Source organism: Theropithecus gelada, chromosome 14 (assembly GCF_003255815.1).
Source record: "Theropithecus gelada isolate Dixy chromosome 14, Tgel_1.0, whole genome shotgun sequence".
Lineage (NCBI taxonomy): Eukaryota > Metazoa > Chordata > Mammalia > Primates > Cercopithecidae > Theropithecus > Theropithecus gelada.
Window position 1 is genome coordinate 95,184,490 of NC_037682.1, and position 14,919 is coordinate 95,199,408.

General features: G+C 37.0%; 1 protein-coding gene across 2 annotated transcripts in view; it reads left to right on the forward strand.

The window, feature by feature from the left end:
* Nucleotides 1-14,919, forward strand: part of DYNC2H1 (dynein cytoplasmic 2 heavy chain 1) — a 357,072-nt gene that overhangs the window by 166,155 nt on the left and 175,998 nt on the right. For both annotated transcript variants that reach the window (XM_025357391.1, XM_025357392.1), the window contains 5 exons: nucleotides 1,916-1,981; nucleotides 3,769-3,819; nucleotides 4,600-4,677; nucleotides 8,183-8,314; nucleotides 9,434-9,506. In XM_025357391.1, the coding sequence (XP_025213176.1) occupies nucleotides 1,916-1,981; nucleotides 3,769-3,819; nucleotides 4,600-4,677; nucleotides 8,183-8,314; nucleotides 9,434-9,506 (400 nt within the window). The remainder of the gene's footprint in view (nucleotides 1-1,915; nucleotides 1,982-3,768; nucleotides 3,820-4,599; nucleotides 4,678-8,182; nucleotides 8,315-9,433; nucleotides 9,507-14,919) is intronic.

Consider the following 14,919-nt stretch of genomic DNA (forward strand, 5'->3'; position numbering starts at 1 on the left):
TATTGTCCCCTCATTACAGAGACAGAAACTGAGGTCAAGAGAGATGATGTAATTTGTTTCTGGCTAAGATCACCTGGCTAGTAAAATAGGAGGGATGGAATTTGTATCCAGTTTCTTGATTCTGGACCTGTGTTGGTTCTTTTTTCCCTTTTTTTGACATGGATTTTCGCTCTTGTTGCCAAGGCTGGAGTGTGCAATGGCGAGATCTTGGCTCACTGCAACCTCCACCTCCAGGGTTGAAGTGATTCTCCTGCCTCAGCCTCCCGAGTAGCAGGAACTACAGGCGTATGCCACCACACCCAGCTAATTTTTGTATTTTTAGTAGAGACAGAGTTTCAACATGTTGGCCAGGCTGGTCTCAAACTCCTGACCTCAGGTGATCTGCCTGCCTTGGCCTCCCAAAGTGCTGGGATTACAGGCATGAGCCACCATGCTTGGCCCTGTGTGGGTTCTTAATGCCCATGTAAAGAGACTGTTCTTATAAGAAATACTTGTTATTCACCTGCCTATTGTAGGCAATAGGGTTGCAGTGGAGAACAAAGCCTACCCAGTCTCATGGAGAGTAGAGTTAGCATACTGTGTGGATTAAAAACACTCTTCCCGTAAATGGAAACAAGTTGGTTTATTTCTACAACATTTAAAATATTAAAACATCAAATCTTATTTTGCATAGGTACCTTGTATTTAAGAGTCTTGTTTTTGATACATCATGTAACAATTATATCTTATCCATTTTCATACTATATGTCTGACACAGTATTGTTTTGCCAGAAAGATGTTTTACTATATTTTAATAAAGACATAATTTTATTTACTTAATTTTGTATGCCCTATATAAACTTGTGGCTCTTATTTAATTTAATATGTTCTTAGAAATTGGACCAATTCTTACTTACGGAAAAATAATTAGTTTTCAATTCTTTGTAAATGTATTATTTAATGTCAAAGAGTTGAAGTCAGAGTATGATCCTCCTAAGACTACTGGCAGCACCTAGTAGAATGTATGTGGCATATTATTTAGTTCACTTCCTACATTCTTCGACTTTGTTTCTTCCTTCTTTCATTTTGTCTTTTAGATTGCTCCTGAAAGTCTGAATCTTAATTTCTACCTTCTTTTTCTATCCTCCCTTCTTTTTTTCCTCCTTCCTTTAGTGAGAAATATTTGAGCATAATCCGTGTTCTAGTTTTCTGATAAAGTAGCTATGACCTTCTCCTTTGATAACTCTCATTCTATGTGATTTGGTGTCTTTTTTGATACCTGTTTATTGACAGCCTGTTTTTGGTTCTGCTTTTGTTTCTGTGAAATATTGGGTTATCTTATAGTTTTTTCTGTGTTATCTAACCTCAATTAGTTACTCATGTTTTAACGTTCTAAGTGACAACACATTGAAGGAATTATTTGTTGTTTGCGCTTATTTGGTATAACTTTTCTTCTTGTGTGGAAAATGAAGAGTTCACTACAGTTTTCTGTTTGATTTAGGAGATTATTCTATCCAGGAAAGAGAAAATAGTTGTCATAATTGCATATAGTCACTCATATGTTTAAACCTACACAGTGACAAACTGAAGATTGCTAATGCATGGGGTGGATTTGGTGAATAATGACTAATCTAAATTTCACAATTATATTAATGTTTCACCTGGCAAAGTTAGTTTTGTTTTATTTTTTAATGACATGGGCCCACTGCATAGTTGTTAGTGCTTTCTCTAAAAATTTGATCACTTACTCTGACCCCACCCCGACTTGAAGTGTTTCTAAGATGTAGAAAGCAATCTGAATAGTAATTTCTTACATTGATAAAAGTAGGTCATATGAAGACAGAATGGAGATTTTTGTGTGCCAGATTTTAAGGACTATGCTTTTCCAAAGACACAAATTTTTAAAAGGCAAGATAATATCTGTTATTCTTTGCAGGCTGATCAGTTGATGTTCGCTTTGCATTTTGTTCGAGGCATGCATCCTGAACTTTTTCAAGAAAATGTAAGTCAAATTAAAGGAGAGAAATTTTACAGTAACATAGAAATTTGTTAATGGGTAGATTTATGTTTACATTAGAAGTTACTTTAGGCTAGAAATTATATATCAACCTATTAATCTTTTACTAAGTTAGAAATGTGGTATAAAATGGTGATTTCTAGTTCTACTTCCCTGTGGATGAGCCTAACATTCCAGAGTGATGGTAAGGCAAGGAAAGAAATCTACCAAGCTGCCTACATTTTTCTGAACCCAGGTTCACTTACTTAGGGCAACAGAAGAGTCAGCCTTCTTATTTTCCTGGCCTAGGTAGTAGAGCTCATAAATAGAAAAAGTGAGATAATATTGGTACAAAACTACATTTTTTATTGCTTCCACTGAACTGTCAAGAGGCAGCAGGTGAGGCATGAGGATGGGCAGTTCTCAGAAGTTTGCCTGAACCTACAGGTTTATGTTCATCTTTTTATGTATAATTTATCTTCCTTGTTTATGATCTCATTTCTAGTCTGCCATGTAACCCCTTCTCAAACTTCAAAAGGACCTCCCTTGAGCTGGAGCTAATGAAACCATTTCTTGTCTGCTTACAATTTTAAAAACAGTTATTCGCAAGTAATTTGTCTCATTATGATGCTGTTATCATAAAGTGAGATTCCAGTAGCCAGGGTGCCAAGGGATGGTATATGGACAGTGCAGTTTTGACCTACTTTACTCTACTTGGTCAAATTTTGACTATTTTCTGGTTCCCTTCATTTGAATATAATAGTTAAAAGAATGCAGACCATTCACAGTTCTTCCTATGTTCTCTCTTTGTTTTTCTCTGACTCCACATGCACTGGCTAACTTGTATAGTTTCTCCTGAATTTATTCATTTGGTCCCATTAACTCCTGTTGGTAACTTTGATGTCTTTTCTTCTTCCTATATAATGTTTTTCACTATGATCAGTAGGTTCCATGAAATATATATATTCACTATTTTTCTTTCCTAAAGTATAAAGAAACTGTCATTGGGAAAGGAGAACATTTTTCTGTGACTCACATAATGTAGTAGTAATCATTCATATTTTGCTTATTTGTGGCTGCATAATTCTAATAGGAAGAGTGTGTGGCCAGGGTGAGTGAAGGCACAAAATATGTTGCTTTGGTAGTTTTTCCACAGTGCTCTCAAATTTTCATTTATTTTGCTTATTTACTGGCCAGTGTGTGACAATAGTATGGTAGTACCTATTATTGTCTAACTAGGGGATGCCATGGGGAAGGCATAGATTTTCTTAGCACTAGATTCTGGAACACTTGATTAATCTTAATTCTATGGCAAAAAGAAAAAAAAAAGGATTAATGGCATCTTCTCTCAATCAGTGAGAAAAAATATGTTAATGGAATTACTTTTCTCAATATTTCCTACCGAATACCATTTTTAAATTTTTGGGTGCACCTTACTGCTTACTCATTAGCAACAAATAGCCTGTGGAAAAACAATTAACAGGTAGTGACAAATGTTAATTGAACTTGACATTTACATTTTTAGACATTGAGACTCATATATATAATGGAGTTATTGTTTTGTTTTACTAAAATTATTCTTAGTAGATTTCATATTAGTATTTTATGTTATCACATTAATACATTCTTGATAATGTTAACATACTAGAAGAAGTGGTAAGATGGAAATGAATTTTTTTTTCCCTATCTCCATAGAGAACTGCATTTTAAGCCATCTTATAGGGTAAGTTAGACAATTTTGTTGACTGGTTATCATCTTTATATTTTTGTGTTCCTATGTTTTTATTCAATAGGAATGGGATACGTTTACAGGTGTGGTTGTTGGAGACATGTTACGTAAAGCTGTAAGTTAAAATAACAATCTATTTTGCTGTTAGAGAAAATATTTCTGGCTTTTTGTTGATCAAGTATAATTTGCTTCAGAGGTGTTCTAAATTATTGTTGAAGTTATACTTTGATTAGAAGAATGTATTCTGGCCTCTTAAGTATTTCCTATAAAATAGACCTAAGTATATTTGTTTATTTTAAAGACGTATATTCTGAGAATAATATGTAATACTAACAAATTAATGCAGTTTCTTTTTCTCAGTATATGTATTTTATTCCAAGGATAATTTTATATAATCTTTAAGAAAAACAAATCTTATAACTTGAAAATTTTTCTTATATAATGGGAGTCTTAAAATTACATTTTAGAACTTTTAATAACTTCACTCAAATTTAGCTTTTTTCCTAGTAATTTCCTATTTGAATACATAATAAATAATAGTCTTCTAGCAGTATACCCAAAATATAACATGGAACCTAGATAATGTCTGAAATGTAAGATATAATTAAAAATAATGTACCTTTTATGACAGTTCCTCATGACATTTGAGTTTTTCTGAAGTTTCATGAAAGATTAAGCACAATAAAAAAATGATTGCAACATTTGCCTAAATGATTCTCTGTCCCTTGTATTACATAGAATTTTACCATGGTGGCTTATAAAATACATTTTCAAAAAAGAAATAATGTATAGAATGAACTTTTTTTCCAAAATAATAAAATAGCTAATCAATTGCTATTTTTCAAACTCTGAATTTTACCAAGTATACTAAGGAAAAGAATTGCTTTTATTAAAGGACTCTCAACAAAAAATACGTGATCAGCTTCCGTCTTGGATAGATCAGGAACGAAGCTGGGCCGTGACAACATTAAAGGTATTCCTTTTCTACTATGAGACATATTTTAATTTCTTCTGTATTTACGTTGTTTCTGTTGATACTTTGCGCTCCTTATTCATAATTAGCGTTAATATTTTCATAGGATGTAAGTTCTCCCAGTAAAAAGTTACCGAAGAATTATTGTGATGAGTCCTTTAATCAGTAATTACTAAACCTTTTGTTTATGAAATAGCATGCCTTCCAAATACAATATTTTCTTTCTCTTTCTCTGAATCCCAGCCCCCAAGGTAAGTTAGGCTATGAGAATGGTGACATGGGAGAAGAAAAAGCAGTTTAGAAGCCTGACTCTTAACAGTTCTGTGCTCTTCAACTACTCAGGCTAAAAATGTTGTTTTTGTGGGAAATGAAAGACAAATCTATGCATATATATGTTTCCATCCTTCCCTTCTTTCCCCTGCTTTTCTTCACAACTGTTATAATAATAGCACATGATAAAAACAGTTAGAATAGCTAGCATTTACTGATGGCTTACTATGTTCAAGGCATTATACAGAATTTGAAAATGGATTATCTCACTAAATATTTTCAATAACATTATGAGGTAGCTATTGTAATTATCCTTGTGTCACAGGTGAGGAAATTAAGGCACAGAAAGATACAGTAACTTGTTTATGGTCACTTAGGAAGTAGAGCCAGGATTTAAAACTGTGTTTCTTGCTGCATAGTCTGGGCTCTTCACCACTACTCTTTACTGCCTTCATTTCATAAATATTGGTTGAGTAAAATAAATGAAAAAAAGAGGGGGGGACGATTTTGTTTTATATCCTCCATTTTTTTCATTTATCATTTGTTTGGTGCTTACTACCAGTTGGCATAATGCTAGTGACAGTCTTTACTTGACCAAACTTTAGTCAGCCTCTTGAACCTTCTTCTAGGCCCACCTGTGCACTTCCTTGTAAAATCTACTTTTAACAGGAACCCTGCAAAGTTGGTTTAGTGAGAATTTATTCATCTTCCATATCTGATTACCCTTGATATCTAATCAGATTCCTCATTCCCCACCATTCCCCAGGTGATTCTGATGACTTTGGCCTGTCTTCAGTAAGAATCCTATTAGACTGGTTTAGCCAGAAATCCCTGTACCCGATATTTCCTCTTAGTAATTTTCCATCCACTGACCTCACTTTGCTCCTTGGTTAAAAATTTCCACTTGCCCATGCTGTATTCAAAATTGAGCCCTGCTCTGTGCTGAAGTCTTTTTCCCCCTATTGCTTCTTCTGTTGTAATAGTCCTGAAAAAAAAATCTGTTTTAATGCTTTAACTACTCACAAGCTCTGGTGTTTTTTGTTTATACCAGTAGAATGACAGGTGTCTATTTTATAATATTAAGAGACTCGGCCATGAACAAACTTACACTGTAGAGAGCATATCAAATCATTACCTTGTCATAATGGTTGGCAGTGTACAAGGTAGCCAAATACATGAGGATAATAGAATGTGTAGCACTCCTAAATTAGTAATGATGGGGCCTTGTATACTAAATGTCACTAAAGTTAACAGACTACCATCAAGTGTTACTTTAATAGGCTTAGATCATTTATTAAAAAGTAATTAAACTGAAATGTAATTTTCTGCTGTTTAATTTTAGTTAAGTTATACAATGAAATTTGGGCAATGTAATGGATTATTTTTATATGAATATAGATGTTTGGATAAAGCATTTTTATATACTTGATTTATGTTTATATTATATGAAGTTCTATACTGAAGATATAGCTCTTCTAAATTTCTCATTTGTTTTCAGTGAAAATTCTTCACCTTTACAGATTTACATTTCTGATCTTACACCCCACTCTTGAAAAATTTGGGAAAAGAGAACACTGTTTGAGGTAGAGGGAATTAATATGTTTGGGAAAACCTCTGAAAGATGATTTTGTTTAAAGTGAATATTGAACATGGAATAGAAATTTAAGAGGTCGCAAAGAGGGTTAGAACATTTAGAGACAACAGAAGCAACATGTTTACAAATAGAGACATAAACAGGGTTTAGGAAAACATTCTTTTTTATTGAATTTGATACTGTTTTAGAAAAACAGAGCTTGACAGAATTTAAAACTGTGAAGGTAAGTTTTATTCAAAAGAACTATTGCCATAGGGGAAAAGAGATCTCAGTATAGTACTGGGCTCAATTCTGAATATAGCATGGACAAGTGGGAATTTGTACCCAAGAAGCAGGGTAAGGATTAGTGTTGGGGGTCAGTGGATAGAAAAAAGTGGAAATGTCAGCGGCAAGTGGGGATTCTGGCTAAACTGATTTATCTGGTGAAGGCAGATCAAGATGATCAGATACCAACAGATAACAAGGGTGGGAGAGGAGAAATTTTTTTTTTTTTTTTTTTGAGACAGAGTTTTGCTCTGTGGCCCAGGCTGGAGTGCAGTGGCGTGATCTCGCCTCACTGCAGCCTCTGCCTCCCGGGTTCAAGTGATTCTTCTGCCTCAGCCTCCGGAGTAGCTGGGATTACAGGCGCTCACCACCAGCCTGGCTAATTTTTTTGTATTTTTAATAGAGATGGGGTTTCACCATGTTGTCCAGGCCGGTGTCAAACTCCTGACCTCAGGTAATACACCCAACTTGGCCTCCCAAAGTTCTGGGATTACAGGCGTGAGCCACTGCGCCCAACTGAGAGGAGGAATTCGATTGGATATTAAAGATAGGGAATATTGCTAAAGTTACTTAGCAAAATTATTGTTAAAATAGGATACTACAAGGCATGACATGAAGCCCCTGATTGAGGCCTAGTCAAAGAGAACTCAGAGGAGCCTGACCAAAGTTTTGATAAAGAGAGTCTTTGTCAATATTAATATGAAATTTGACATATTTAACATGACAATCCTTAGAATTTACACTTGAGGCCAGGTGCGGTGGCTCACACCTGTAATCCCAGCGCTTTGGGAGGCTTAGGCGGGCAGATCATGAGGTTAGGAAATCGAGACCATCCAGGCTAACACGGTGAAACCCCATCTCTACTAAAAACACAAAAAACATTAGCTGGGCGTGGTGGCGGGCGCCTGTGGTCCCAGCTACTCAGGAGGCTGCGGCAGGAGAATGGCGTGAACCCAGGAGGCGGAGCTTGCAGTGAGCCGAGATCGCACCACTGCACTCCAGCCTGGGTGAGAGCGAGACTCCGTCTCAAAAAAAAAAAAAAAAAAAAAGAATTTACACTTGATCTTAATGACCGCATTTGTTTTCTTCATAAGGTAGAGATAGCTAGATACAAATGTTTTTACACAGAGAAAAGATTTAACTCGTGAGCACTGGTTTAGTACTACGTTGGAAGTTTATTTTAATTCTGGCTTTAATATTAGGTGAGTTTACCATAGTGTTGCTGACCTAGAAATAATTAGACAAGCCAACACAAAGTGGAAAATGAGCAATAAACATCAACTAATAATTGGTTCTCACTTTTAGTTTTTTAAAAAATAAATATATGTGCTTATATTTGTTTATAGCTCACTGTATATGGCCATTTTTATTTTTTAGATTGCTCTCCCCAGTCTTTATCAGACCCTCTGCTTTGAAGATGCAGCTCTGTGGCGTACTTATTATCATAATTCAATGTGTGAGCAAGAGTTTCCATCTATTCTTGCAAAGAAAGTTTCCTTATTTCAGCAGGTAAAATTTAGTGTTATCTAAATGCAAAAAAAAAGTGTTTAATGTTTCTCTTATTATTTAGAAGCCATTTAAAGGAAAGCTTTGCTTTTAGAGTGTTACTTTACCTTTAATGGCATATTTAGGGAAGGGCTTGATGCTTTTGCCACTTTATTGACAATTAAATCATGCCAAAGTTTCTGGGCCGGGTGTCTCTCTCACTGTGGCTTTGTTATTCCCTTTGCCTGAGACCCCAGGGGGATTTTGTAATAGGAAAAATCTATTTCAGAAAGAAACTAAGGTACAAATTGTACAAGTTTTACAATCATTTCCTGGAGTTATTTTTAAGGAAAAGACCTAATAGTGAGTAACAGGGGATTTTTCCCATTCTATTTTAAAATAGAATGATGAAACCTACTGGCAGGTTCCACTCAAATTTTTTTGCTAGTCAAAAAGATTAGAGTGGGAGAGCTTTTCAGAAGTTGATTCTCCAGGAAATGACCTTTCCATTTATCTCTTCTCTTGATCTGACCCCTTTGTGTCTCCATATACAGTGAATTCTATTTCCCCAAGAGTGCTTAACCAAAAGGAAAATGACTAAGAAAAAATTGATTTGAAAACTTAAAACATCTAGGAATATCATAGATATATATGAATCAGTAGTCCCAGCTACTTGGGAGGCTGCGGTGGAAAGATCACATAAGCTCAGGATTCGAGGCAGCAGTGAGATGTGATTGTACCACTGCACTCCAGCCTGGGTGACAGGGCGAGACACTGTTTCTTTCCTGTTTTTTTTTAAAAGGTAAAAATAGTGATTTGAACATTTTCAAATCATTCAGAAATGCCTCACCTACATACCATGATTTTCACCTGCCATTTAGCCTTTTATTAGATCCGGAAGACGCTGCTAACCCTATGTTTACTTTTGATGATAGGCTTGAGGAAGTAAACGGATTTCAGTAACATTTTTGATATATACTTGCTATATACCTATAGTGACAGTTTAAAGCACAGTAAATGTTATGAAACAATGATAAGTGTTCCCATATTTAGTAAACATTTGTTTAATTAGTTAACATTAATTATTGTTTAAAGTAGTTGCACAACTTTATTCTTTAAAAATATTCTGCATTTTATTTTAAGATTCTCGTAGTACAGGCGCTAAGACCGGACAGATTGCAAAGTGCCATGGCTCTTTTTGCATGTAAAACTCTGGGTAAGTGTGATGCTTTTCAAGAACTAGACCACTGACCTGAATTATTTGTTTTTAATTTACCTTTCATTTTATGTTAGCTTTAGATTAGAAATGTTATGATATCTCTTTTATTCATTCTGTTTATTTATCTTCCAGTCTCTACCTGTTTTAGAAAAATAATTCTCATCTGGGCATGGTGGCTCATCCTGTAACTGCCCAACAGGTTCACCTTGCCTGCGCCTAGACAGAGCTGATTTGGCAAGACAGAATTGCTATGGAGAAAGAGTAATTCACACAGAGCCGGCTGTACAGGAGACCGGAGTTTTATTACTACTCAAATCAGTCTCCCTGAGCATTGGGGGTTGGAGTTTTTAAAGATGATTTGGTGGGTAGGGGCTTGGGAAGTGGGGAGTGCTGACTGGTCAGGTGGGAGATGGAATCATAGGGGGTTTCAAGTGAGGTTTTCTTGCTGTCTTCTGTTTCTAGGTGGGATCACAGAAATGGTTGGGTTTTACAATAGTGATGTTATCCCCAGGAGCCATTTGGAGATGTTCAGACTTTTGCAGCCAGAGGCTGCATTACCCCTAAACCGTAATTTCTGATTTTGTAGCTAATTTGTTAGTCTGTAAAGGCAGACTGGCCCCCAGGCAAGAAAGGGGGTCTTTTTGAAAAAGGGCTATTATGAATTTTGTTTCAGAGTCAAACCGAAACCACCTTTGCAAAAAATAAAACTGAGGAAATTATGAGTGAAAGAGCTCAGACCAAACTGACTCCATCTTGCTTCTAACCTTTAAGCTATCCTTGTTCATTCTTGGGCATAGGCAGAACTAACCTTGGGAAGGAATTTAGTTTATGGTTTGACTCTGAAACAAGATTGATAATAGCCCTTGCGCAAAAAGACCTGCTTTTTGCCTGGGGATAAGTCTGCCTTCAAGGGACTAATAGGTTAGCTATGAGATTAGAAATTATGGTTTAGGCACTGGGCGTGGTGGCTCATGTCTGTAATCCCAGCACTTCGGGAAGCCAAGACGGGTGGATCACTTGAGGTCAGGAGTTTAAGACCAACCTGCCCTACTTGGTGAAACCCCGTCTTTCCTAAAAAAAAAAAAAAAGAAAGAAAGAAAAATTAGCCGGGCATGGTGGCGGGTGTCTGTAATCCCAGCTACTCGGGAGACTGAGGCGGGAGAATCTCCGGAACCCAGGAAGTGGAGTTTGCAGTGAGGAGATATCACACCACTGCACTCCAGCCTGGGTGACAGAGCAAGACTCAATTCCCTGCCCAAAAAAAGAAATTATGGTTTATGGGTCATGCAGCCTCTGGCTGCAAGAGTCTGAACGTCTTCAAATGGCTCCTGGGTATAATATCACTATTGTAAAAACTAAGATCAGTGCTTGAGATATTTTGCAGACCCTGCATTAGGTGGATCAGCTGACACCACCTAGTCTGGTAATCTGGCTCAACCAGTTCTATGATCCCACCCAGGAATAGAAGACAGCAAGAAGACCTCACTTCAGCCCCACTGTGAGTCCATCTCCAACCTGACCAATCAGCACTCCCCACTTCCTAAGCCCCTACTCACCAAATCATCTTTACAAACTCTGATCCCGAATGCTTAGGGAGACTGATTTGAGTAATAAAACTCTGGTCTCCTGCACAGCCAGCTCTGTCTTGGTAAATCAACTCTGTCTAGGCAACGGGCAAGGTGAACCCATTGGGCACTACAAAACCATCAACTAAATTCCTTCCCAAGGTTAGTTCAGCCTACACGCAGGAATAAACAAGGTCAGCTTAAAGGTTAGAAGCAAGATGGAGTCGGTTAGGTCTGATCTCTTTCACTGTCATAATTTCCTGAATTACAACATTTGCACAGGTGGTTTTAATACCTGTAATCCCAGCACATTTGGAGGCTGATGGGGGAGGATTGCTTGAGCCCAGTAGTTTGAGACCAGTCTGGGCAACATAGTAAGACCTTGTCTTTAGTAAATATTAAAAAATGAGCCAGGCACAGTGGCATATGCCTGTAGTTCTAGCTACTCAGGAGGCTGAAGTGGGAGGATTTCTTGAACTCAGGAGTTCAAGGTTGCAGTGAGCTGTGATTCTGTCACCGCACCCCAATGTGGACAGCCGAGCAAGACCTTGTCTCAAAAAAAGAAAAAAAGAAAAATAATTCTGTTTGTTGGATATAACCCATATATAATGTTGAATTAACTCTGACATCCTATATTTAGTAAAGGTATTTGGACTAGAGTGTTCCTCAATCCAATATGATTGGTGTCCTTACAAGTAGACATCCATGTAAAGACAGACACATAAGGAGAACATAATGTGATTACGAAGGCACAGATTCAAGTTGTACAACTACAAGCCAAGGAACACAGAAGATTTCTAGGCAACCACAAGAACCTAGGAAGAGATATGGATGTGTTCTTGTAGGGACACCAGTCATATTGAATTGGGGCACACTCTCGTCCAGTATGACCTCATTTGAAGTTAACTAATTCTGCTTGCAATGGCCCTATTTTCAAAAAGGTGAACATTTTGAGGGACAGGGGTTAGACTTCAACATATCTTTTTTGGGGGGTGGGGAGGGACACAGTTTAACCCGTAACACCTACCAACCAAGCTTTTCGCATAATGCCTGTCTTCTGCCTCACCCATACACACACAAATACTTTGAGTCACTTTTTAGACTGGTCACCTGGTTGGTTAACGGTAAGTATAGGGAAATAGTCTGGATATGCCCTGTGCTTTTGTTTACTTATGCAGGGGGAGGAAATGGTCACTGTTTATTCAACTCTGATAGAATGTTTATGTACCAGATAATTTTTACTCATGTCCGGCAGAATAATTATCCACCTTTCTTTTGGTTGCAAGTGACAGATACTATATTAAACTCACTTAAATGAATAAAGGAAATTTATTAGTTTAAGTATTCAATACTCAGGAAAGAAGAGATAGGGCTGGTCTTCGGGTTAACTGGACTTATGCAACATCATGACTCAGACAATATCAGGAAACTCTGTCTTTGTCTCAGCCTTGAGTTTGTCTCTGTGTTTCTCTGCCCCCCTACTCCCATCTCTCTGTTTCTCCCTTTTTCTTTGTGTCTTTATCTCTCTCTTCCTCTCTTGTTGCTTTTAGACTCTCATGTTAATTTCTGCTTGTGTATTATCCTTAGTCTCAAGGGTTCGTAATATTCTGGTTGATAAAACTGCTAACTTCCTGGGTTATATTTTAAAGCTTATGATGAAAGAAGAAAGATAACTTTTCCTTTCCAACTTCACCATCAAAAATCCTAGAGAAGGACTCTGATTTGCTCAACTTAGGTTACATATCCACCTCTGCAACTAATCACATCAGAAATATATGGAATTACATTTCTCCAAAAGCAGCCATGGATGGGGGAGTGGTTATTACCAGAAGTGAAGGAGGGGATGCTGGTACAAAACAATAGATATGCATGATAATCAGGCTACATATAACCTGTTTTAATTTTTATATTTATTGATAGTTTGATACCTGACCTATTAATTTGTCAAGTGCAGCTGGGCATGGTGGCTCACGCCTATAATCCCAGCACTTCGGGAGACCAAGGTGGGCAGATCACCTGAGGTCAGGAGTTCAAGACAAGCCTGGACAACGTGGTGAAACCCCATCTCTACTAAAAGTACAAAAATTATCTGGGTGTGGTGGCAAGTGCCTGTAATCCCAGCTACTCAGGAGGCTGAGGTGGGACAATTGCTTGAGCCCATGAGGTGAAGGATTGCAGTGAGCTGAGTATCACTGCACTGCAGCCTGGGCTAAAGAGCAAGCCTCTGTCTCATAAATAAATAAATAAATAATTTTTTAAAGTTCATTTTGGGAATCTACCTCCTTTAAGAGTTATAAGTATATAACTTGATTCTGTAGCTGTTGGTGGAAATGTTCTGTAAATGTCTGTTAGGTCTATTTGGTCTATAGTGTAGATTAAGTCTAATGTTTCTTTGTTGATTTTCTATCTGGATGATCTGTCTAATGCTTATAGTGGAGTGTTGAAGTCGCCTGCTATTATTGTATTAGAGTCTATCTCTCTCTTCAGCTCTAATAATATTTACTTTATATCTGGATATTCCAGTGTTAGGTATATAGATACTTACAATTCTTAAATTCCCCTGCTGAATTGACTTCTTTATCATTATATAATGACTTTTTTGGTCTCTTTCTATAGTTTTTGTCTTGAAATCTATTTTATCTGATATAAGTACAGCTACTCCTGCTCTTTTTTGGTTTCCATTTGCGTGGAATATCTTTTTCCATCTCTCTATTTTCAGTCTATATGAGTCTTCATATATGAACTGAGTTTCTTGTAGGCAGCATACAGTTGGGTCTTATTTTTAATCTATTCAACCACTGTTTCTCTTTTACGTGGAGAATTTCGTCCATTTATATTCAGAGTTATTATTGATAGGAAAGGACTCTGGCTATTTTAGAAAAGGACTAACTACGGCTATTTTGTTATTTGTTTTCTGGTTGTTTTTGTTAGTCTCTCTCTCTTTTTTTTTTTTCTTTCTTCCTGTCTTCCTTTGTGTGTAAGGGATCTTCTCTGGTAGTATATTTTAACTTCTTTCTTTTGTGTGTGTGTGTGTGTATCCATTATAAGTTTTTTCCTTTGTGGTTACTATGGGGCTTGAAGAAAACATAACCAGTGGATTTTAAACTGATGACAACTTAACTCTGATTACAAAGAAAAGAAGAGTAAAACAAACCAAACAAACAAAAAAAATTTACACTAAAACTCAATTCCCCTTCCCCCATTTTGAGGATTTTTTTGGTCTCAATCTATATCTTTCTATATTGTCTATCTCTTAACAATTTATTGTGGTTATTATTTTTGATGGGTATCTTTTAGACTTCATAATAAAGACATGAGTGGTTATATAGTTTGAATATACGTCCCCAGCAAATCTCACGTTGAATTGTAATCTCCAGTGTTGGAGATGGGGCCTGGTGGGAGGTATTTGAGTCATGCGGGCAGATCCCTTGTGGCTTGGTGTTGTCCTCACAATAGTGAGTGAGTTCTCTCAAGACCTGGTTGTTTAAGCATGTGGCACCACCCTCCCCAACTCTCTCTTGCTCCTGCTTTTGCCATGTGACTTGCAAGCTGCTGTTCTTACCATGTGAGACACTTACTCCTCCTTTGCTTTCTGCCGTCAGTAACAGCTCTCTTGAGGCCCCCACAGAAGCCTAGCAGATGCTGGTACCATGCTGGCAGAATTGTGAGTGAATCAAATCTCTTGTCTTTATAAATTAGCCTATCTCAGATATTTCTTAATAGCAACACAAGAATGCCTAACAAGTGATTTACACACCACAGTTACAGTGTTAGCATTTTCTGTATTTGTCTGTAGACTTACTTTTACCAGTGACTTTTATACCTTCAGATGATTTCTTATTGCT